Here is a 23,175-nt window from a genome sequence, read left to right on the forward strand (position 1 = left end):
GAAGTGGAACGACATTTATTGGATATTTCAAACTTTTTTAACAAATCAAAAACTGAAAAATTGGGCGTGCAAAATTATTCAGCCCCCTTAAGTTAATACTTTGTAGCGCCAACTTTTGCTGCGATTACAGCTGTAAGTCGCTTGGGGTATGTCTCTATCAGTTTTGCACATCGAGAGACTGACATTTTTTCCCATTCCTCCTTGCAAAACAGCTCGAGCTCAGTGAGGTTGGATGGAGAGCATTTGTGAACAGCAGTTTTCAGTTCTTTCCACAGATTCTCGATTGGATTCAGGTCTGGACTTTGACTTGGTCATTCTAACACCTGGATATGTTTATTTTTGAACCATTCCATTGTAGATTTTGCTTTATGTTTTGGATCATTGTCTTGTTGGAAGACAAATCTCCGTCCCAGTCTCAGGTCTTTTGCAGACTCCATCAGGTTTTCTTCCAGAATGGTCCTGTATTTGGCTCCATCCATCTTCCCATCAATTTGAACCATCTTCCCTGTCCCTGCTGAAGAAAAGCAGGCCCAAACCATGATGCTGCCACCACCATGTTTGACAGTGGGTATGGTGTGTTCAGGGTGATGAGCTGTGTTGCTTTAACGCCAAACATAACGTTTTGCATTGTTGCCAAAAAGTTCAATTTTGGTTTCATCTGACCAGAGCACCTTCTTCCACATGTTTGGTGTGTCTCCCAGGTGGCTTGTGGCAAACTTTAAACGACACTTTTTGTGGATATCTTTAAGAAATGGCTTTCTTCTTGCCACTCTTCCATAAAGGCCAGATTTGTGCAATATACGACTGATTGTTGTCCTATGGACAGAGTCTCCCACCTCAGCTGTAGATCTCTGCAGTTCATCCAGAGTGATCATGGGCCTCTTGGCTGCATCTCTGATCAGTCTTCTCCTTGTATGAGCTGAAAGTTTAGAGGGACGGCCAGGTCTTGGTAGATTTGCAGTGGTCTGATACTCCTTCCATTTCAATATTACCGCTTGCACAGTGCTCCTTGGGATGTTGAAAGCTTGGGAAATCCTTTTGTATCCAAACCCGGCTTTAAACTTCTTCACAACAGTATTTCGGACCTGCCTGGTGTGTTCCTTGTTCTTCATGATGCTCTCTGCGCTTTTAACGGACCTCTGAGACTATCACAGTGCAGGTGCATTTATACAGAGACTTGATTACACACAGGTGGATTGTATTTATCATCATTAGTCATTTAGGTCAACATTGGATCATTCAGAGATCCTCACTGAACTTCTGGAGAGAGTTTGCTGCACTGAAAGTAAAGGGGCTGAATAATTTTGCACGCCCAATTTTTCAGTTTGAAATATCCAATAAATGTCGTTCCACTTCATGATTGTGTCCCACTTGTTGTTGATTCTTCACAAAAAAATACAGTTTTATATCTTTATGTTTGAAGCCTGAAATGTGGCAAAAGGTCGCAAAGTTCAAGGGGGCCGAATACTTTCGCAAGGCACTGTATATATATATATTATATAAATATTTATTTATTTTATTACATTTTACCCCTTTTTCGTGATATCCAATTGGTAGTTACAGTCTTGTCCCATCGTTGCAACTCCCGTACGGACACGGGAGAGGCGAAGGTCAACAGCCATGCGTCCTCCGAAACTCGACCCTGCCAAGACACACTGCTTCTTGACACACTGCTTGCTTAACCCGGAAGCCAGCTGCACCAATGTGTTGGAGGAATCACTGTACAACTGGCGACCGAAGTCAGCGTGCATGCCCCCGGCCCGCCACAAGAAGTTGCTAGAGTGCGAAGGACATCCGGCCAGCCAAACCCTCCCCTAACCCAGATAACGCTGGACCAAGTGTGAGCTTCCTCATGGGTCTGCCAATTGCGGCCGGCTGCAACACAGCCTGGGATCAAACTGTAGTGATCAGACTGCAGTGACGCCTCAAGCACTGTAATACAGTGCCTTACACCGCTGCATCAGTCGGGAGGACACAGTGTAAATTCTACTGCACAATCACATTTGGCCTTTTGACAAGTTATTGTCTTATTAAGTTTGTACAGCAAAGTGTGATTTTAACTCTGGAAATAAATCTGCATGTCAACTACTACAGTTCTGTTATGAGAATTATGTTTTCAAGGTTCATAACCCAATTCAATTATACTACTCAGTCTACGACCTAGAATTTGTAAGATACTGGTCGAATGAAACAGACGGAGGCCCAGATAAAATAGTAAACAATGTTTATTTACGAGAGCGCTGGTTAGTTGGAAAAAAACATTCATTTTATACTGGCTTCTTACGCACATACTTTCACACACAAACATTAGGTCTCCTACGCACATACTGTCCCACTACCCAGACGACAAAGATTAGGGAGACCTTGGGACCTTGAGACGTACTCCCTGTCCTTTCCCAAATCTCTTGTCTTATAATTTTACTGACTAACAATTTTATACAATGATATGGCTTCAGGGTGGAATATTCTAGTCATTCATTTAAACCTATAAATTCCATCAACAAGTTCCAGAAGCCTAAAGGGATAGTTTAGTGAAATACATTTTTTGATAGTTGTTTCCTTGCCCTGAAAGCAATATTTGGGTTTGAAGTCTGACTGCAATCCACAATTTGGTTTCATTCAACTAGCCAATGCAAACAAATAGCAGTTAGCACTACTTTCAAGTCAGCCTCTCATGTTTACCAAAATGTCATGCCAAAATCGTTGCAAAATAATTTAAAAACAAGTCATTGAGTTAAAATCAATTTAGGAGATGATTTGGACATGGAATTTTAAACTGAATTCTAAATGGACTTTTATTGGTTTTTGGCCCCAAAATGCTTATAAGCATTTATTGGAATTGGCCAGTTTTAATCACAATGAGTGTGGATTGCAGTCACCCCTTGTCCATAGACTTCTTTTAAAATGAGGAAACAAATATCTAAATGTGTAATTTGCTGAAGTAACTATTTTAATAATATCTACAAATATCTCAAAATGCACTCCTTTTGAAAACCTTAGCAAATATACAGTGCAATTGGAAAGTATTCAGACCCCTTGACTTTTTCCATATTTTGTTACGTTACAACTTTATTCTAAAATGGATGAAATAATTTCCCCCCTAATCAATCAACATACAATACCCCATAATGACAAACCAAAAACAGGTTTTTAGAAAGGTTTGCAAAAAAAAATGAAATATCACATTTACATAAGTATTCAGACCCTTTACTCAGTACTTTGTTGAAGCACCTTTGGCAGTGATTACAGCCTCAAGTCTTCTTGTGTGTGGTGCTACAAGCTTGGCACACCTGTATTTGGGGAGTTTCTCCCATTCTTCTCTGCAGATCCTTTCAAGCTCTGTCAGATTGGATGGGGACCGTCACTGCACAGCTATTTCCATATCTCTCCAAAGATGTTTGATTGGGTTCAAGTCCTGGCTCTGGCTGGGCTACTCAAGGACATTCAGAGACTTGTCCAGAAGCCACTCCTACGCTGTCTTGGCTGTGTTCTTAGGGTCGTTGTTCTGTTGGAAGGTGAACCCATCGCCCCAGTCTGAGGTCCTGAGCGCTCTGGAGAGGGTTTTCATCAAGGATCACTCTATACTTTGCTCCATTAATCTTTCCCTCGATCTGGACTAGTCTCAGAGTCCCTGCCACTGAAAGACATCCCCACAGCATGATGCTATCACCACCATGCTTCACCGTAGGGATGGTGCCAGGTTTCCTCCAGAAGTGACGCTTGGCAGTCAGGCCAAAGAGTCCAATATTGGTTTCATCAGACCAGAGAATCTTGTTTCTCATGGTCGGAGAGTCCTTTATGTGCCTTTTGGCAAATTCCAAGTGGACTGTCATGTACTGTTTACTGGGGAGTGGCTTGCGTCTAGCCACTCTACCATATAAAGGCCTGATTGGTACAGTGCTGCAGAGATGGTTGTCCTTCTGGAAGGTACTCCCATCTCAACAGAGGAACTCTGGAGCTCTGTCAGAGTGACCATCGGGTTCTTGGTCACCTCCCTGACCAAGGCCCTTCTCCCCCGATTGCTCAGTTTGGCCGGGTAGCCAGCTCTAGGAAGAGTCTTGGTGGTTCCAAACTTCTACCATTTAAGAATGATGGAAGTTATTGGGGACCATCATTGCTGCAGAAATTGTTTGATACCCTTCCCCAGATCTTTGCCTCGATACAATCCGACACAATGTTACTCTGACATGCACTGTCAACTGTGGAACCTTATATAGAAAGGTGTGTGCCTTTCCAAATCATCTCCAAATCAATTGAATATCACAGATGGACTCCAATCAAGTTGTAGAAACATAAAGGATGATCAATGGAAACAGGATGCACATGAGCTCAATTTTGTGTCTCATAGCAAAGGGTCTGAATACTTATGTAAATAAGGTGTCTGCTTTTTATTTTGAATAAATGTGCAAAAATTTCCAAAACATTTTTTTACTTTGTCATTATGGGGTATTGTGTGTAGAATGATGAGGAAAATGTTTAATGTAATCCATTTTAGAATAAGGCTGTAACGTAACACATTGTGGAGAAAGTGAAGGGGTTTGAATACTTTCTCAATGCATGGTATATAACAATTTTTCTGTATCATAATTGATCACAATTGCACTAAGTAACCTCAAACTTTGCCTCTTTCTGGGCATTATACTCAAACTACAAAAACATAAAACATGTTTATACTGAAGTCCAGACTCATTTTGCCATGAAATCCATAAACCTGTGCAGAGATAATACTGTACAAGTGGTCAAACAGCAAAACAAAAAGTGCAGTTTGTGATCTGTGTTCATCACAAGACATGGTCGAGACCCACCATTGGCATTTGACATGTGAGATTTCTTGATGGTTTCAAATCAAATCAAATCCCTTACACATGAACGCTCACTCATTCGGGAACAATTGCAATCAATATATATATTTACGCTCAGTGTGTCGTCTTGATCGCTGGTGAAAAGTTAATTTATTTTGTAGGATTGTCCGTCTCTCTCTCCCTCTCTCTCTGTCTTGGTTAGAGGGGATAGTTCAAAGTGACATTCGTTATAGAATAGTGGTTTCGGCGGTGTGTCGTTCTTCGCGTTCACTGATGCCGAATTCCTAGCTGCAGACTAGTAATTAGTATCAAAGACTTGTTCTTATTCTGTCGGTATCGATAGTCCAAGAGTTTTAACCACGTGGTATGGTTAAACGATTCAGAAATGGTCTACAACCTTTAGTCCCCCTCCTAATGGAGAAAAACATGGTCTACTGATAATTTCTCAAAGTGGGGTTTTATTCAGAATGGCAGACAAGGGCTGTCCCAGGATGTCTGACCCTAACTGGGCTCAGGGGCGGTCCTCTGATTTAGTTCAAATCAAAAGGGAATTGTATTTTTCTTCATTAAAACCTGTTAAAACCTCTTGGGGATAGGGCTGAATACTGCCCCCTTTGGAGGAATTGCGTGCCCATAGTAAACAGAAAAAAATCTGTCCAAAATTGCTAATATATGCATATAATTATTATTGAATAGAAAACACTCTAAAGCTTCTAAAACCATTCAAATTATGTCTGTATGTAAAGCAGAACTCTCAGGGCAGCCATTCTCCCAAACTCTCTCTTGTCATCAGAAAAGTTGGGCCAACTTTGACGTCATCGCCCCCACCCTTCCCAACCAGCTACGGATCTGGGAACAGTTTCTATCTCTTCAGCGCGATGTCTCCTTTCAATGGGGCGTTTCATTGTGAGAATCGCGCGCTCCCTCGACTTTTGGCGGGCTGAAACCTTCGGGTCACGCGAAAATACATGTACTTTCATGCGCGCGTCGGGTCCGGAGCTCTCTTTCTTTCAGGATTGACCAAACGATGTCGGTTTGTCTGTTCGAGCTAAGAATTGTTTAGCACGTTTAGAACATGCTAAAGCTTGATTCTGCACTTAGTTTGACCAGTTTAGTCGACATATAATATGTAATTTTGAAGTTTTGATGCGCATCCACTAGAATTTTGGCTGCATTTCAGACGGTTTTTGTCGCGTTTGATAGCCCAAAGACACAGACTTGAAAACCAAACGCAGTTTTTGGTAAGTATGACTCCTTCCACGGCTTCTGATCGAAGATCATCAAAGGTAAGGGAATATTTATGTCGTAATTTTTGTGTTTCTGTGGACTCTAACATAGAGGAGACATAATGCTAATGTGTGAGCGCCGTCTCATATTATAGCCTAGTGAACGAATTCTGTAACGTTAAAAATAAATGTAACACAGCGGTTGCATTAAGAAGAAGTGTATCTTTCTATCTATATGTAGAACATGTATATTTAGTCAAAGTTTATGATGTGTATTGCTTGTTATCTGACGTTATCTGATGGAGCTATCATCATTTCTCCGGACATTTGAGTAGCATTTTTTCAACATGGCGTCATTGTAAACAGAGATTTATGGATATAAATGGCATATTATTGAAAAAAACATAAATGTACTGTGTAACATGTCCTATTACTGTCATCTGATGAAGATTTTCAAAAGGTTAGTGAATTATTTTTCTTTTAACTAGTTGCTCCTACCCTCTACTTTTTTGAACATTTTGTTAAAAATCGCGCAACATTTCAGCGCCCTGCTACTCATGCCAGGAATATAGTACGTTCATATGGTTAGAATGTGTGTATAGGAAACCCTCGGACGTTTTTAAAACTGGTTAAATCACGACTGTGGCTATTACATAACGTGCGTTACATCGGAAAGCGCAGGAAAACCTGATCACAGAAAATGGAAATAAATATCCTTGCGCCACTTCCAGCAATTGTTAACAGTGAGCCGAATTAGATAAGACCGAGCATTCAACTCCCACAGCATCCCCATGCAGTCGAGTATCTTGTGAATTTAATCCTCTTTGATTCTTGGTTGAACCGGTCTCCGCCCAGATCATTCCGGAAGAGCTCTCTCCTGAAATTTTTTCCAAGACGACAGCAAATGAATGTACATCGCCTACGGATGATTTTTATCGCTTATTAACGTTTACTAATACCTAAAGTAGCATTACAAACGTATTTCGAAGTGTTTTGTGAAAGTTTATCGTCTACTTTTTGAATTTTAAAAAATGACGTTACGTTGTGAAATCGCTGTTTTTTTCGTTTATCACACAGTCTACATATAACGATATCTTGGCTTTATATGGCCCGATTTAATCGAAATAAAGACCCAATAGTGTTTATGGGACATCTAGGAGTGCCAACAAAGAAGATGGTGAAAGGTAATGACTGTTTTCTATTTTATTGTGCGGTTTGTGTAACGCCGAAATGCTAATTATTTTGTTTACGTCCCCTGCTGTGCTTTTCTGTTGTAGTGTATTGGTGCATGCTATCAGATAATAGCTTCTCATGCTGTCGCCGAAAAGCATTTTAAAAATCTGACTTGTTGCCTGGATTCACAACGAGTGTAGCTTTAATTTGATACCCTGCATGTGTATTTTAATGAACTTTTGAGTTTTAACTAATACTATTAGCATTTAGCGTAGCGCATTTGCATTTCCAGAGCTCTAGTTGGGACGCAAGCGTCCCAGGTAGAGGTAAGAGGTTAATCCTGCGTTTGTTGATTGCATTTTTTGGCTATTCAAATGAGCTGTGTCTTTGGTGGTGGTTTGACATAAATATGTGCTATGTTTTCGCCGTAAAACATTTTAGAAATCTGACTTGCTGGCTAGATGAACAAGGTGTTTATCTTTCATTTGAGCTATTGGACTTGTTAATGTGTGGAGGTTAAATATTTCTAAGAATATTTTTGCGTTCCATGCGCCACGTTCCAGCTGAACGTGGGAGGGTTCGTTCCCAAATGGGAACCACTCCCGTTAACAGGTTTAAACAGTCCACAATCATATGACACCATTATTCAAACAGTATCATCTTCACTTATTCATCTTATACAACAATTAGATGTAAACCTCATATCTGTGCATTGGCACACCCCACCGGTTATATCCTTCCTGTTTGGCCCTGCCCGGGGGTGTCCTCGGATGGGGCCACAGTGTCTCCTGACCCCTCCTGTCTCAGCCTCCAGTATTTATGCTGCAGTAGTTTATGTGTCGGGGGGCTGGGGTCAGTTTGTTATATCTGGAGTACTTCTCCTGTCCAATTTGGTGTCCTGTGTGAATCTAAGTGTGCGTTCTCTAATTCTCTCCTTCTCTCTCTCTTTCTCTCTCTCGGAGGACCTGAGCCCTAGGACCATGCCCCAGGACTACCTGACATGATGACTCCTTGCTGTCCCCAGTCCACCTGGCCGTGCTGCTGCTCCAGTTTCAACTGTTCTGCCTTATTATTATTCGACCATGCTGGTCATTTATGAACATTTGAACATCTTGGCCATGTTCTGTTATAATCTCTACCCGGCACAGCCAGAAGAGGACTGGCCACCCCACATAGCCTGGTTCCTCTCTAGGTTTCTTCCTAGGTTTTGGCCTTTCTAGGGAGTTTTTCCTAACCACCGTGCTTCTACACCTGCATTGCTTGCTGTTTGGGGTTTTAGGCTGGGTTTCTGTACAGCACTTTGAGATATCAGCTGATGTACGAAGGGCTATATAAATACATTTGATTTGATTTGATATCTGAGGCTATTATATAAACAGCGTTATGGTAATGTGGCCACACCGTCTCTCTTGAGCTGTTGTGACAAACGCACCAGTTCGTAGCTGGATTCTTCACCAATCTTTTACACTTTCTCTGGAACATGAAATTTGTTCGTACCTCACGTTCTGTGAGGTGGAAGGATTTCCTTTGTCTCCATGAAAACTACTCTCTATAACTGTGTGTCGATGAGGCAGGGAATTTACGGGGAAATTCCTTGGGAATTTACGACCTTACTCTGCCCACAGCAGTCTGGTTGTAGAAGCAGAGAGCGGGGATGGTGCTCGCTGTACTCAAAGAGGGCAACATCATGACACTACTCTCACCACCTGGGAGCGGCCCATCAGGAAGTCCAGTACCCAGTTACACAGGGCGGGGTCGAGACCCAGGGTCGATGACGAGTTTGGAGGGTACTATGGTGTTAAATGCTGAGCTGTAGTCGATGAACAGCATTCTGACATAGGTATTCCTCTTGTCCAGATGGGTTAGGGCAGTGTGCAGTGCGGTTGCGATTGCGTCGTCTGTGAACCTATTCGGGCGGTAAGCAAATTGGAGTGGGTCTAGGGCAGGGGTGTCAAAGTCAAATGGACGGAGGGCCAAATAAAAAAATCAGCTACAAGACGAGGGCCGGACTGTTCGAATGTTCATTGAAAAATGTTTAAATGACGCATATAGTCTAGTGAACCTAATTGAACCTACTGAAAACCTAACAAATATATTACAATATGATCAGATAAATAAAGCAATATTTTCTTATGGCTCTGTCAGTAATCTTTAATTTTCAACAGACACAAAAGACAAATTTCCTTTATATAAATATCCCCATAACATGAACATTAAATGAAAGAAACCGGTATTCAAGGCACCATCAGTAGACTATATTTTCTATTTTAGCAAAAGTGGGCTAAATTTACTTCAAAGAAAAAACAATAATAGCAATTTTCTATCATCCACTCAACTGAAATATTTTTAAAATATAATTGGATTGAAATACAAAAAAATAAAGTGCAAAAATCTATTAATCAAAAACAACACTTTGTTTAAGGAGAAGTAACATGCAGTGAAAACAAATATTAAATTTTAACTTTAAACTTGAACTGAGTAAAAACTCTAAATATGTGATTGCACAGTAATGTTCACTTGTTTGAGGTTGAGGGTGATACTTGGTGGTGTCCCATCTTTTCCACAAGTTCATCAATGTTCGGGGTAAGGCTCTGAGCTGAAGAAATCCTCAGAATTGAGTGGAGGTGTTCAGCAGTAAGTCGACTTCTGTGTGATGTTTTGTTCAGGTTCATCAAAGAAAACAGTTGTTCACACAGGTATGTGCTGCCAAACATAGACAACGTTTGAGCAGCCTGGATGCGCAGCTGGGGCATTGTGCCGGGAGGAAACGGGCGAACTCCGCAGCACCCACTGCCGCATATTTTGCCCTCAGTGCATCATTGCATTGGAGGTCAATCAACTCCATTTGGAGGTTTGGTGGTGAGCTTTCCACGTCAACAGCAAATGGGTTACCGAGCAGTTCCAACCTGCTTTTTGTGCTTCAAAGTCAGCAAATCGGCGTCGAAAGTCAGCGGCAAGCATACCTATTTTATCAGCCAACTGTGTGCTCGGGAACGCACTGGTAGAGAGCTTCTCTTTCATGGTCTGGCAGCTGGGAAAGTGGCTCAAATTTTCTTTCCGCATCTGCGTCTCCCACAGAGTCAGTTTGGTTTTAAATGCCTTCACTGTACTGTACATATCAGAGATGACACGATCCCGACCCTGCAGCTGCAAGTTTATTGCATTCAGATGACTCGTAATGTCACACAGAAAAGCCATTTCACACAGAAACATTTCGTCTCGGAGTTGTGTTGTGTCTTTCCCTTTGCTGTCCAAGAACAGACAAATCTCCTCACGAAGCTCGAAACATCTTTGAAGCACCTTTCCCTGGCTTAGCCATCACACCTCTGTGTGATAAGGCAAATCACCATGCTCCGTTTCTAACTCCGTCAGAAATGCCTTGAACTGGCGGTGATTCAAACCTTTGGCTCTGATAAAGTTAACTGTGCGCGTGATGATGCTCATTACATGCTCCATTTTCAAGGCTTTACCGCACAACGCTTCCTGGTGTATGATACAATGATAAGCTGTCAGCTCACCTGTCGCGTTTTCCTCTTGCATCTTTTCCCGTATCTTCGCCACCAGTCCGCTCCTGTGTCCACACATCGCAGGTGTTCCGTCGGTTGTCAAACCCACGAGTTTTTCCCAAGGCAGCTCCATCTCATTTACACATCTTGACACCTCTTCATACAAATCATGCCCCGTAGTTGTGCCATGCATAGGACGTAAAGCCAAAAACTCCTCTGTCACGCTTAGGTTGGAGTCCACTCCGCGGATGAAAATTGACAACTGGGCAATGTCAGAAATGTCGGTGCTCTCATCCACAGCCAAGGAATATGCAATAAAATCTTTTCCTTTTTCACAAGCTGCTCTTTTAGATTGATGGACAACTGGTCTACTCTCTCGGCAATGGTGTTTCTGCTCAGACTCACATTTAAAAAGAGTTGCCTTTTTCTGGGCAAACTTCGTCACAAACTTTAATCATGCAGTTTTTGATGAAATCCCCCTCCGTAAATGGCCGGGCTGATTTAGCGATCTCTTCTGCCAAAATAAAACTGGCCTTGACAGCAGCCTGGCCTTGTGATTTGGCTTTTTGAACAGAGCCTGTCGAGATTTGAGGCCTCGTTTTAATTCCTCTGCCTTTTGTAGCCTTTGTTCCATGTCCATATTCTTGTTTTTGTCCGCGTGTTTCGTTTCATAATGTCGTCTCAGATTATACTCTTTCAGTACCGCCACACTTTCTCCACACAGAAGACACACAGGTTTTCCAGCTACCTTCGTGAACATATACTCCGACTCCCACCTTGTTTGAAACCCCGGTTCTCAGTATCCACCTTCCGTTTTGCCATTTTTGATGGGTATCTGAAAGTTAATTTTACTGTGATGCTGACGACTGCTGTGCCAATAAATATTGAAATGAAGCAGCCTACTGCTCGGTGCGTCACCTTTGCATTGTGGGAAATGTAGTATTGGTGCGTGTAAAAGATCTGCGGGCTGCCGGCTTGCTGCGGGCCGGTTCTAATAATAAATCAAGATCATCCCAGGGGCCGTAAAAAACCTTCTTGCGGGCCGGATGTGGCCCGCGGGCCTTGACTCTGACATATGTGTTTTAGAGAATTTTACAGTACGTTCAACCGCCCTCACAACTGGAGACGACGTGTAACCACGCCAGCCCAGGACCTCCACATCCGGCTTCGTCACCTGCGGGATCGTCGGAGACCAGCCACCCGGACAGCTGATGAAACTGAGTATTTCTGTCTGCAATAAAGCCCTATTTTGGGGGTAAACTCAATCTGATTGGCTGGCCCGGGCTCTTGGTAATGACTGGAGCAGAATGGTATCAAATACATCAAACACATAGCTTCAATGTGTTTAACGCCATTCCATTCGCTCGGTTCCAGCCATTATGAGCCGTCCTCCCCTCAGCAGCCTCCACTGGAGTTCATTACCCTGCTGTTGGCAGACTGGTACATGTCCCCTTCCACCTTCCTAGCGTACGCCACCAGGTTCTCCATCCGCCGATCCTTCAGTGCTGCGGGGTCTGGGGTGGGGAATATGGCTTGTACTCTGGAGGAGGACAGGGAGAAGGGAGGGATGGTGGAGGGAAAGAGGGACAGCACAAAGGGACAATTAAACAGTGAGTTGGAGTAGCGGCAACCCAAATCAGAAAATTGCTTTTCCTTTCAGAACACTGATCTGAACGGGCGAGGTAAGTGAACACAGTGGGCCAGTCCCAAACCAACTCCTATACCTTTAGCCCTACGGTGGCAAAACCATGTGGGTTGTCCACCTATTAAACCCCGGTAGAGTCATTGAGGAGAAAAAACATTGAAGGAAGAGAATGCAAGCATCTTGGTGGTACTTACAGTTTGTGCACCAGGTGGGTGCGTAGGTCCTGAGTGACGTGCTCGTGCCACGTCTTCCTCACCCCCGAGGCAGAGAGAGGGTTGGCGCCCGGCAGGTTGCCCATGCCCCCCATGTCTGGCATCAACTGACTGGAGGACGGAGAGAGGAAGAGCAAGACCGCTTAGGAAACATGTAATCATAAGAGTAACACCAAGGTAACTATGAGAGAATAACTTGTGTAATGCTGTGTCAGGTAACTGAGTGGAAAGAGTGGCATTGTAGTTATCAGGAATTTAACCCCAATTTCAGCCTTTGCCCAACCCTTTCATATATTCAAACAACGCATTCAGGTGAGAAGTGGTGGGGAATTGCTCATAAATATTCATTTTGGGGGAGGGTAAACATAGTTGTACCCGATCAACACTTTCTCACGAAAGTATACTTACCAGAAATCCACTGGCACGCTCTGATAACAATGTGTGCATTGCGAGCAAATATGGCTCTGCTCTGTTAACTCAGTGGTAAGGTGGTGACATCTGCACTGTTAACTCAGTGGTAAGGTGGTGACATCTGCACTGTTAACTCAGTGGTAAGGTGGTGACATCTGCACTGTTAACTCAGTGGTAAGGTGGTGACATCTGCTCTGTTAACTCAGTGGTAAGGTGGTGACATCTGCTCTGTTAACTCAGTGGTAAGGTGGTGACATCTGCTCTGTTAACTCAGTGGTAAGGTGGTGACATCTGCTCTGTTAACTCAGTGGTAAGGTGGTGACATCTGCTCTGTTAACTCAGTGGTAAGGTGGTGACATCTGCTCTGTTAACTCAGTGGTAAGGTGGTGACATCTGCTCTGTTAACTCAGTGGTAAGGTGGTGACATCTGCTCTGTTAACTCAGTGGTAAGGTGGTGACATCTGCACTGTTAACTCAGTGGTAAGGTGGTGACATCTGCACTGTTAACTCAGTGGTAAGGTGGTGACATCTGCACTGTTAACTCAGTGGTAAGGTGGTGACATCTGCACTGTTAACTCAGTGGTAAGGTGGGGAGTTCCTGACATCTATCTGCATTGTTAACTCAGTGGTAAGGTGGGGAGTTCCTGACATCTATCTGCATTGTTAACTCAGTGGTAAGGTGGGGAGTTCCTGACATCTATCGGCGCGTGTGGAGTAAGTTCCAATTTCCCCCGCGGGCCTTGACTCTGACATATGTGGTCTAGGGTGTCAGGTAGGGTGGAGGTGATATGGTCCTTGACTAGTCTCTCAAAGCACTTCAGTAGCTCAGTTACCTTAACTTTTTTGGGAACAGGAACAATGGTGGCCCTCTTGAAGCATATGTGGACAGCAGACTGGGATAAGTATTGATTGAATATGTCCGTAAACACACCAGCCAGCTGGTCTGCGCATCCTCTGAGGACGCGCCTGGGGATGCCGTCTGGGCCTGCAGCCTTGCGAGGGTTAACACGTTTAAATGTATTACTCATGTCGGCTGCAGTGAAGAAGAGTCCCAGGTTTTGGTAGCGGGCCATGTCAGTGGCACTGTATTGTCCTCAAAGCGAGCAAAGACGTTATTTAGTATGTCTGGGAGCAAGGCATCCTGGTCCGCGACGGGGCTGGTTTTCTTTTTGTAATCCTCTTGTGAGGATTGTAATCCTCTTGTGTCTGAGCCATTGAAGTTGTCCTGCTTCCTTTGTAGTCCTTCCTTTGAAGGCCTTGAATATTCGGTCCGACTTGGCTCATCACTTTGTTGGATTGAAAGGTTGGCTGAAACATTATCAACAACATAGTGGTTATGGAAAATCACAAATAGTTTACCACAATATTACCATAATAATTTACGGACATTTTGACAGCATTAACATAAACAAACAGCAGTATTAGGGTTTGTTCACCTAGGGGCGAGCATAGATAATAGATTTTTGTCTTAAACTTTCCCTGATTTCAATATACACACTTTTGTCATGTTTTGCTATGTGTACCATACCCTCAGTCTGAATCAAACAGTAATTATTACCTCAGATTGACTGATTGCTTTGAGATTCCTCAGTATCTCAATCTCCAAACTTCTTCGGAACTGAATATGCTCGTCATTGATTTTCTTTATTTCAACACATTGCATCTCTTTCTTCATCTCTTCCTCAGTCTGAAAAAATATAACTGTGGAATAACTAGCCGACTAGTCCAGCAACTTACATATTGACACATTACACTGTATGTCTACATTTTGGAATTATTCAAGAACAATGACATGTAGACGAATAAATGCAAGACCTATTGTAACTGACAATAACAACACTTGATTAACTCATTTATTAATGTTAAACACAATATAAGTTCATACGTTTGCTAAGTTAATGTAATATTGCTGGGTCTTACCAATTCCTCAAAGCATTCTCCAAATCTGTGTTTCTCCAGTCCTGGGAACTCTGCTCCAGATTTAAAGAGATCCTCCAAGCTTCTGGCAACAAGGTGTAGAACTTCAAACTCGTAGGCGTAGACATTGCCATCTTCACATAACAGGAGAACCAGCTGCCATCCTGCTGCCGAACAGCGGAAGTCATCCAGGGCACCAATGACCACCATCTCCATTCTCTTTGGAAGGTAGCAGTCTTTCCAAACTTCTAACTGTTCACCATCTCCAGCGTGAACAGTGTCCTCCAGACCTCCGATTCTCAACTCGTAACTTTTCGGCTTTGCAAGAGGTATCTTGTTGTTGCGATTTTTCGACACAATCTTTTCGATTTGGGCGAGGAATTCGACAGCATCTGTGGCAACAACTGACAATAATTAGAAACTATATTTAACATTGTATATGTCAAGAGTGCAGAACATCCTACTTACAATCTGCAAATATAGACATTTTGTATTATTAGCCATCTCATTCAAAGATGCAGTCCTGGATCTTATTAAGCACAACAAATTCATAAGATATTTTATAAATTGAATTCGTAACATATCATCTGAATACAGAAAAAAACCTGTAATAATAAGGATTTGCAGGACGTAACGTATCATGTGATGGTGTAGTACAGGAGGCTCCTTTTGGCTCCTGTTGCACCACTTTCAAAACTACTGGTTCAAATGATACAACAGTTCCGGAGCATCTCTTTAAACATACAATGATGGGTGGTTCTCACATATCACATATCAGATGTTCAACCATTGTTCCACATTTTATATCTCTGAAGGTATAGCTGTGGGTATAGTCTCAGCTAGTTGTCTTACACTGTGGCAGTACTGTATTGAATGTTGGTGCTGTAACTCAAATCACGCAGCTAAATCCCATCAGCTGCTAAGGTTGCTGCAGAAAGGCTGAGGTCAAATGTGGATGAAGAGGAGTCATCTTGATGCTGTTACAGTACATGTTTCCAGCTGTGATGACCTCTTCCTGTGATCCAAGTCAACTGGTGCGCTCAAAAGTGGTAAGCTTCTTGCTCCCGAAGTTTGTGAAATTGGCTTCAAGTGCTTTTATAGGTTGCATTGTGTAGGTCGGTGCTACAGTCTTAAAGTGTTCATCTTCCAAATATCCCCCTGAAATCATATTCTCGACCTGACAGCCATGGTAATCTGTGATGCTGCAAGTGTTTCACTATGGTCAATAGACCTTGTTCTCACCATGTCCATGATTGTTATAAATCCAGCAAAGTGGGGTAGGAAGCTGAAGTGCTTCATCAAGTCTATGGATAAAAGTGATCTAATCAGATAACTAATGAATTTATTGAAATTCTGAGTGCATAGTTTACTATTATTATTTCTTATTTGACTGCCAGCCCGAACCAAGGTTGATTTAATATTAATATTAATACATTTTATTTTAAGTGCTTTTCAAACATCATGACAGACTAACCAGGGAGAACAATAAACATGATGACAGACTAACCAGGGAGAACACTAAACATGATGACAGACTAACCATGGAGAGCACTAAACATGATGACAGACTAACCAGGGAGAGCACTAAACATGATGACAGACTAACCAGGGAGAGCAATAAACATGATGACAGACTAACCATGGAGAACACTAAACATGATGACAGACTAACCATGGAGAACACTAAACATGATGACAGACTAACCAGGGAGAGCAATAAACATGATGACAGACTAACCATGGAGAACACTAAACATGATGACAGACTAACCAGGGAGAGCAATACACATGATGACAGACTAACCAGGGAGAGCACTAAACATGATGACAGACTAACCAGGGAGAACAGTAAACATGATGACAGACTAACCAGGCAGAACACTAAACATGATGACAGACTAACCAGGCAGAACACTAAACATGATGACAGACTAACCAGGAAGAACACTAAACATGATGACAGACTAACCAGGAAGAACACGAAACATGATGACAGACTAACCAGGCAGAACACTAAACATGATGACAGACTAACCAGGAAGAACACTAAACCTGATGACAGACTAACCAGGAAGAACACGAAACATGATGACAGACTAACCAGGCAGAACACTAAACATGATGACAGACTAACCAGGCAGCACACTGAACATGATGACAGACTAACCAGGCAGAACACTAAACATGATGACAGACTAACCAGGCAGAACACTAAACATGATGACAGACTAACCAGGTAGAACACTGAACATGATGACAGACTAACCAGGCAGCACACTAAACATGATGACAGACTAACCAGGCAGAACACTAAACATGATGACAGACTAACCAGGCAGCACACTAAACATGATGACAGACTAACCAGGCAGAACACTGAACATGATGACAGACTAACCAGGCAGAACACTAAACATGATGACAGACTAACCAGGCATCACACTAAACATGATGACAGACTAACCAGGTAGAACACTGAACATGATGACAGACTAACCAGGCAGCACACTAAACATGATGACAGACTAACCAGGCAGCACACTGAACATGATGACAGACTAACCAGGCAGAACACTAAACATGACGACAGACTAACCAGGCAGCACACTAAACATGATGACAGACTAACCAGGTAGAACACTGAACATGATGACAGACTAACCAGGCAGCACACTAAACATGATGACAGACTAACCAGGCAGCACACTAAACATGATGACAGACTAACCAGGGGAGTAAACAACAACAGATAAAAGCTTAGACAACAGCCATTTTGGGTAAGCCTGTGTGAAGTCTTAGTGTGGACTAGAATATGTGTATGGATTGTGAGGTTATGACATGGAGAGGGAGTTCCAGAGCTGGGGGCCTGCACTGCTTAAAGGACGTTCTCACATGGAGCGGAGCCTGTTGCGAGGGAGGGTGAGGAGGCCAGTGTCAGAGGAGCGCAGTAAATCGGTGGGAGTGTAGGAGGTTGGAGAGGTATGTCAGGGCCAGTCTATTTGTCAGTGAGCAAGAGTTGCTTGAAGATGATGCTGGATTGAACTGGGAGCCAGTGAAGTTTGATGAAGGTTGTGATGTCCCAAGGTCTGGTGTGTGTGAGGACTCTTTCAGCTGAGTTTGAATGTATGGAACTAGGTCCAGTGTTTTGTCAGGGAGTCTATAGAGAATGGTGCTGCAATAGTCCAGGCGTGAATGAGGGTTTCAGCAATGGGGTCGGTGAGAGTGGGTCCGAGTTGTGACGTGTTGGAGGTGAAAGAAAGCTGTCTTTGCGTAATACATACTGTAGGCCTACGTTGGTTAGCATAGGGAAAATATGGCTTTGTTTGGCGGCACAAAATGTACAGCTACTGTATTGTTTTAATGTCCAATAGGGCAGGTAATTACAGTCAATTCTTAATTAAACTTTCATTTTGGAAATGTAAAATCCAAGTCCGGAATGATTCTTCAATGGAGGTGGTGAAAAGGGAACCGGGTGTCACAGACACTCACTGACCAACACAGCCAAACAACCTCCTCACAGCTGAGACATCAGTCCAAATACCATCACCCATCACCTGCATCCATGTTTTCTTCTGTCACACTGTTCACATGCATTCACCTGCAGATCCACAAACACATTGATTGAATGTTTCTTCTGTCACACCAATCGAACACTTGATAGCCTACCTATATAATGAGATATCTTCATCCAACATTTCTTCATTGGCACTGCTGAATCTGGTGTCCAGAGCTATCTGTCTTCTCTGATGTCCAGGTCCCACCGACTTTCAGAGAGATTCGTCACGCATCCCGGCCAAAATCCTAGCTTGAAAAATGTACTACTTCTCAAACCTCGTACAAGTCTCCCACAGGCACATGTGGTGATTTAATGGAGCCACTATTATATGTCAACATAGGAATTGGACCACTCTGCATTAATACGACAGAGGAAGAAACATGTCTGATGAAAACTACGAAAAGAAAGCAGCAAAGATGTGTTATAAACAATTGTCAATAGGTTATGGTATAAATCAGACAAACGTGATATACTTGATGTGTTCCCATTTAGAGCCGTGACTAGTTAGTAATGCTTCTTTTAATGGGTCCCAAAATGTACAGTAGGGCATCTGTGCTACAAACATATTAGAAATGGAGGTTGTTTGGAACACTGAATTCTAAAAGGCCAATAACTTAAAAATTCACTTAAAGGAATAGTTAAAGATTTTGGCAATTGTTCTACTTACCCAGAGTCATATGAACTCATGGATACCATTTTTTTGTCTGCATGTAGTTTGAAGGAAGTTGAAAATCGTCTCTGGAGGGAATGCTAAATAGAATCAGCGCAACGAATGGAAATCTAGAGGGATCGGCTAGCTTTTTGATTTCCTGGTGGATTTTTAAAGAATCGGCCTTAGGCCTTATATAGTATAGAATGACAACCAATCATAAAACATGAAGACACTGTTTTCATATAGTGAAGGAGGGGCCCTAGTGGCCACAAGTCACCAGTAAGCAAGCAACTTTATCTTCTTATGATATTCAATTTCTCTATCATGAAATTTGAATCTTTATGGAAATTGTTTATTGAAAAACATTAAACGTGTAAAATATGAGGTCTAGTGTTGTCTAAACCCGGGATTCAATCCAATTGCGGGTAACAGGCAATGCGGCTTTTAAAGGCAATGTTCACGGAGATCGCATTCACGGTAAATGCTGCATATGTCAGCTGAATCAGACATTTCCTTTTAAAGGCCATTGGATGACAATACACTACAAAGAAAAAAAGAAATTCGTCTGATACCTTCTTTTTCCCTCTCACAGCGAAGAAACTCAGTCTTTATCTTCTTTAACGACCTGTATAAAATGATAAAAACAGTATACGTTTTGTTTTATTAAACTGTAGAATTATGAATTAATTTAACTAAAACAACAAGAAATACACATTTGCAAATTAGGTAAGGAACCCAGACATGCCTTGAGTAAATTCTTAAACAATTTAAATTCAGCAAGTCAATGTAATAAACAAAGTGTGGGCCAACGTCATTTCCATGTAAATAACCTGGAGCCTCATATATTATATATATATATATATCATCTCTTACATTTTAAAATTGAAATATCTTTACCCCATTGATGTGATGATTCCCCGATGACTGTTGGGAAAACAATACAAATGCTGGTGAACAAGTAGGTAAAAAAAGCACTTAAACTCGAAGAATCCACACCAAAATGAATAAACACTACTCATGAATAATATAGATCAAAACAATTTTGGGATTGGTCTACCATCCCATCAAATCAACATGACAATTACAATTTTAAATGTCGTTCCAATAAATCCTTTATTTGAGTGAAACACACCTAATAAAGTTGAAATAGGCTTACATTAAATAGTTGTATACACCTAAGCATTCCGTATAAACCTAGGGATGGGCTATTTCTAGAACAATGTCTGCACTGGGAAATATGTCAACAATGTCCAATGTATCATTACAATTACAGGTAAGGAATCCTAATAGCTCAATTGTTTAATGTAGGTCAATTCAGTCAATAAAACAAAAACAAATTTAAGATGAATTTATTGAAACTGTAATATCAACTGGTTATAGTGTATCCTGGAACACCTCTTCAATAAAGTAGTAACCTTGCTTATAGAAGCCTATGACTGTGCAATTTCATAGCCTTGTTTTGCTAATATAGACGCTCTTATTTCCCGAGCACTTATCACAGTCAATACACATATTGTATAGTAAAAGCATGATTTAATATAAGAGATTAAAAAAGAACAGAATACTGCGAAGTGATTCGCATCTCGCGTCTGAACAGTTATTTGTCATTTGAAACGGGTCTCAATTCGGCATGTTGAAACACGTATTTTTCAGGGTTACAAACCTAAATCTGTCTTCTTATCGATATACAGACGTTCAATTTAGTTCATTATGCGGTTCCTTGGAATGATCTAAATGTATTTTAAAAAATTCACTGAACACTGCATTGGGATGTAGGCCTAGGCTTAGTGGTTCTGATGAAAATACGCTCTTTGTCTTTATAAACTAATGTTTTTGCATATTTCCAGTGTGAATGCTGTCTATATGCAGGGTGGTGATAGCCAAGGCAAACCAATTCTAAATGACACTAGCGGTTCGCAATGTAGGGTATTCAATAGTTACCACAGCCACAACGTCCGAAACCCTGCCCGTTTCTACATTTCGCTTCCTAAAATCAGATTTTAAACCTAACCCTTAACCCTAACTTTAATCACATTGTTAACCTTCTGCCTAAACCTAACCTTAAGCTTTTTTATATGAATATTTACGATATAGACAATGCTGACTTTGTGTCTGTGATAACTAGGTTCACTCGCAAAGTCACCTAAACTGAAAATGACGCAGTTCTTCCAAAACTGCAGCTCATTGCTGGAATACATATTTCCCTACTTCAGTCAACCATTCCATTTTGAAGTTGTGATAAAGCTCTCCTCATTTGGCAAGGATTGTAGCTTCTGTATCCCATCAGTTTGACACGTTTTTATAGTCATTTATTTCTATAAGCGCATTCAGCACGCGTGAGCAGAGGGAGCGATCGTAATTCCACGTAGGTTAATGCTGCGGTTATGTAGTCGTCGGAGCGTTCTATTTCCTAACTGCGATGTTGGAAATATGACTTTGTTTCATTCATGTGCATTTTGATCGGAACAATTTTTCAACATATACGATTTTATCTACTTTGATAAGCTAACTAACGTTGCTTATAATTACGTTAGCTAGCTTGATTAACATTGATATATACCCAGGTTCGTTACAATATGATCAATATGGTTAAACTAGCTACCTTATGCCGCACCCATCTTGTGCTTGTCAAAAACGTATTGTTATCATCTTTTGTTCGTAAATGTAAAAGGTCAATGGTCACAATTCGGTAGCTCAGTGGTCACAATTCGGTAGCTCACTCAGTTTCCCGAATTGTAATTCTGATGTGAAGGCTCATTCAAGTGAAACTTCACAGTCAGAACTTCCGATAACTCCGATAGCACATGAACGCAGCATATGCTACTTCTCTAATGTATCTAATGGATTTCTCAAGCCAAAGTATAAAACACTTTCTTCTCACCAAAGACACGTTTGTTCAGCAGACATATATTTATTGTATTAGCCTACTCAGGAACCGAACCATATAACCAATATTTATGGTAATAGTAATTAGAACAAAATAAACATCATACATTTCCGGAAGGCTATCACCCCTTCATTGAAACACTTATATTACAAACAAGTCTATGGTAACATAGCTTACCAGATTCAAATGTAGCCTGTAACAAATGTAAAGGCAATTTACCAACAAAACAAAAAACGTTTGATCTCCTTCTTTAGGGCTGTTGCGTATGAAGTGGCGTGACAAGTCCTCTTGACTGAACACGGAAGAGCTTGAGAGGACAGTATAGTTCACTGGAAAATGACTGTAGGCAATATGCTGTGTGCATCATATTTCATTATAGGTTCATGACTGAGGCGTGGCCTTTAGACCACGTAGCAAGATTTAACGCTTTTTCTCTTAGACTTTAGAAAAAGACGGGGAGGAAAAGGCAGTTTTTAAGTTGTCAATAAAACAAACATTTTGGGGGACTGTTGCAGCTCACTTCTCCTTTAAACCATCTATTGTGTGCAACAATATATGGATTTGATTTAATTTGACAGAAATTTAGGTTAGACTATTCTTATAATACCACTTATACCAGTATACCAAAGTCATTGGATACCATGATACGCATGGATATTTTGTCCTATCTGTGTTAATACGTTCGACCTAAATTAGATACTTTTTAAGTGCAACCGATGGAGCTTGCCAGAACGGTTTAGTCGATGTTGACGCCCTGGGCGAGCCTGCAACTCAATCTCTTTGCCCGCTCACATGTTGCTGACATGTTGTTCCTCTGCATGGGTGTGACTCCTTCATTTATCATTCTGTTCCACTGAGAATGTTGTTTTAGCTCACCTGGCCAGTACACAATGGAGGAGGAGTTTTTTCCAGATTGAAATTGATTGCATTTCTTTTGTAAAAAAAGAAGGTGTGAACCAAATGCCCCTCTTGATCGGTTGGCGAAGTCGGCTCAGAGTAAGGTTCTCCGAAGCTATATGGAATTGTTTTAAGGAGGTCATACCAATAACCATTTAGCTATTTGATTTTCAATTTAAAGACTGCTTGAAGTCTATATTTTTTAAATACATTTTTTAAATCAAATTATTTTGGGCCTTACTGCTAATAGCCCATACAAATGCATTGAATAACAGATTCACTACATGGAAG

At 41.6% G+C, this 23,175-nt stretch overlaps 1 protein-coding gene across 6 annotated transcripts; it reads right to left on the reverse strand.

The window, feature by feature from the left end:
• Positions 1-2,207: 2,207 nt before the first annotated feature.
• LOC115128054 (uncharacterized) lies at positions 2,208-22,342 on the reverse strand. Of its 6 annotated transcripts, none has more exons than XM_065010625.1 (8): positions 22,165-22,341; positions 19,998-20,024; positions 19,673-19,725; positions 14,896-15,296; positions 14,534-14,662; positions 13,809-14,283; positions 12,547-12,675; positions 2,208-12,247 (listed from the first exon to the last, which is right to left on the reverse strand). In XM_065010625.1, the coding sequence occupies exons 2-6, from the start codon at positions 20,000-20,002 to the stop codon at positions 14,092-14,094; spliced, it is 780 nt and encodes a 259-aa protein (XP_064866697.1). In that variant the 5' UTR covers positions 20,003-20,024; positions 22,165-22,341; the 3' UTR covers positions 2,208-12,247; positions 12,547-12,675; positions 13,809-14,091. The 6 variants fall into 6 exon arrangements, with proteins under 6 accessions (XP_064866697.1, XP_064866698.1, XP_064866699.1 ...); XM_065010626.1 differs by having other exon boundaries at positions 19,974-20,024; XM_065010627.1 differs by having other exon boundaries at positions 14,896-15,284; positions 22,165-22,340.
• Positions 22,343-23,175: the final 833 nt, after the last annotated feature.

Source organism: Oncorhynchus nerka, linkage group LG26 (assembly GCF_034236695.1).
Source record: "Oncorhynchus nerka isolate Pitt River linkage group LG26, Oner_Uvic_2.0, whole genome shotgun sequence".
Classification (NCBI taxonomy): domain Eukaryota; kingdom Metazoa; phylum Chordata; class Actinopteri; order Salmoniformes; family Salmonidae; genus Oncorhynchus; species Oncorhynchus nerka.

Coding starts and splice junctions, on each gene's coding strand:
- LOC115128054 (XM_065010625.1), bottom strand. Junction 14,663..14,895: donor GAGAATGCTTTGAGGAATTG/GTAAGACCCAGC, acceptor ATATTTTTTCAG/ACTGAGGAAGAGATGAAGAA. Junction 14,284..14,533: donor AAGCAATCAGTCAATCTGAG/GTAATAATTACT, acceptor ATAATGTTTCAG/CCAACCTTTCAATCCAACAA.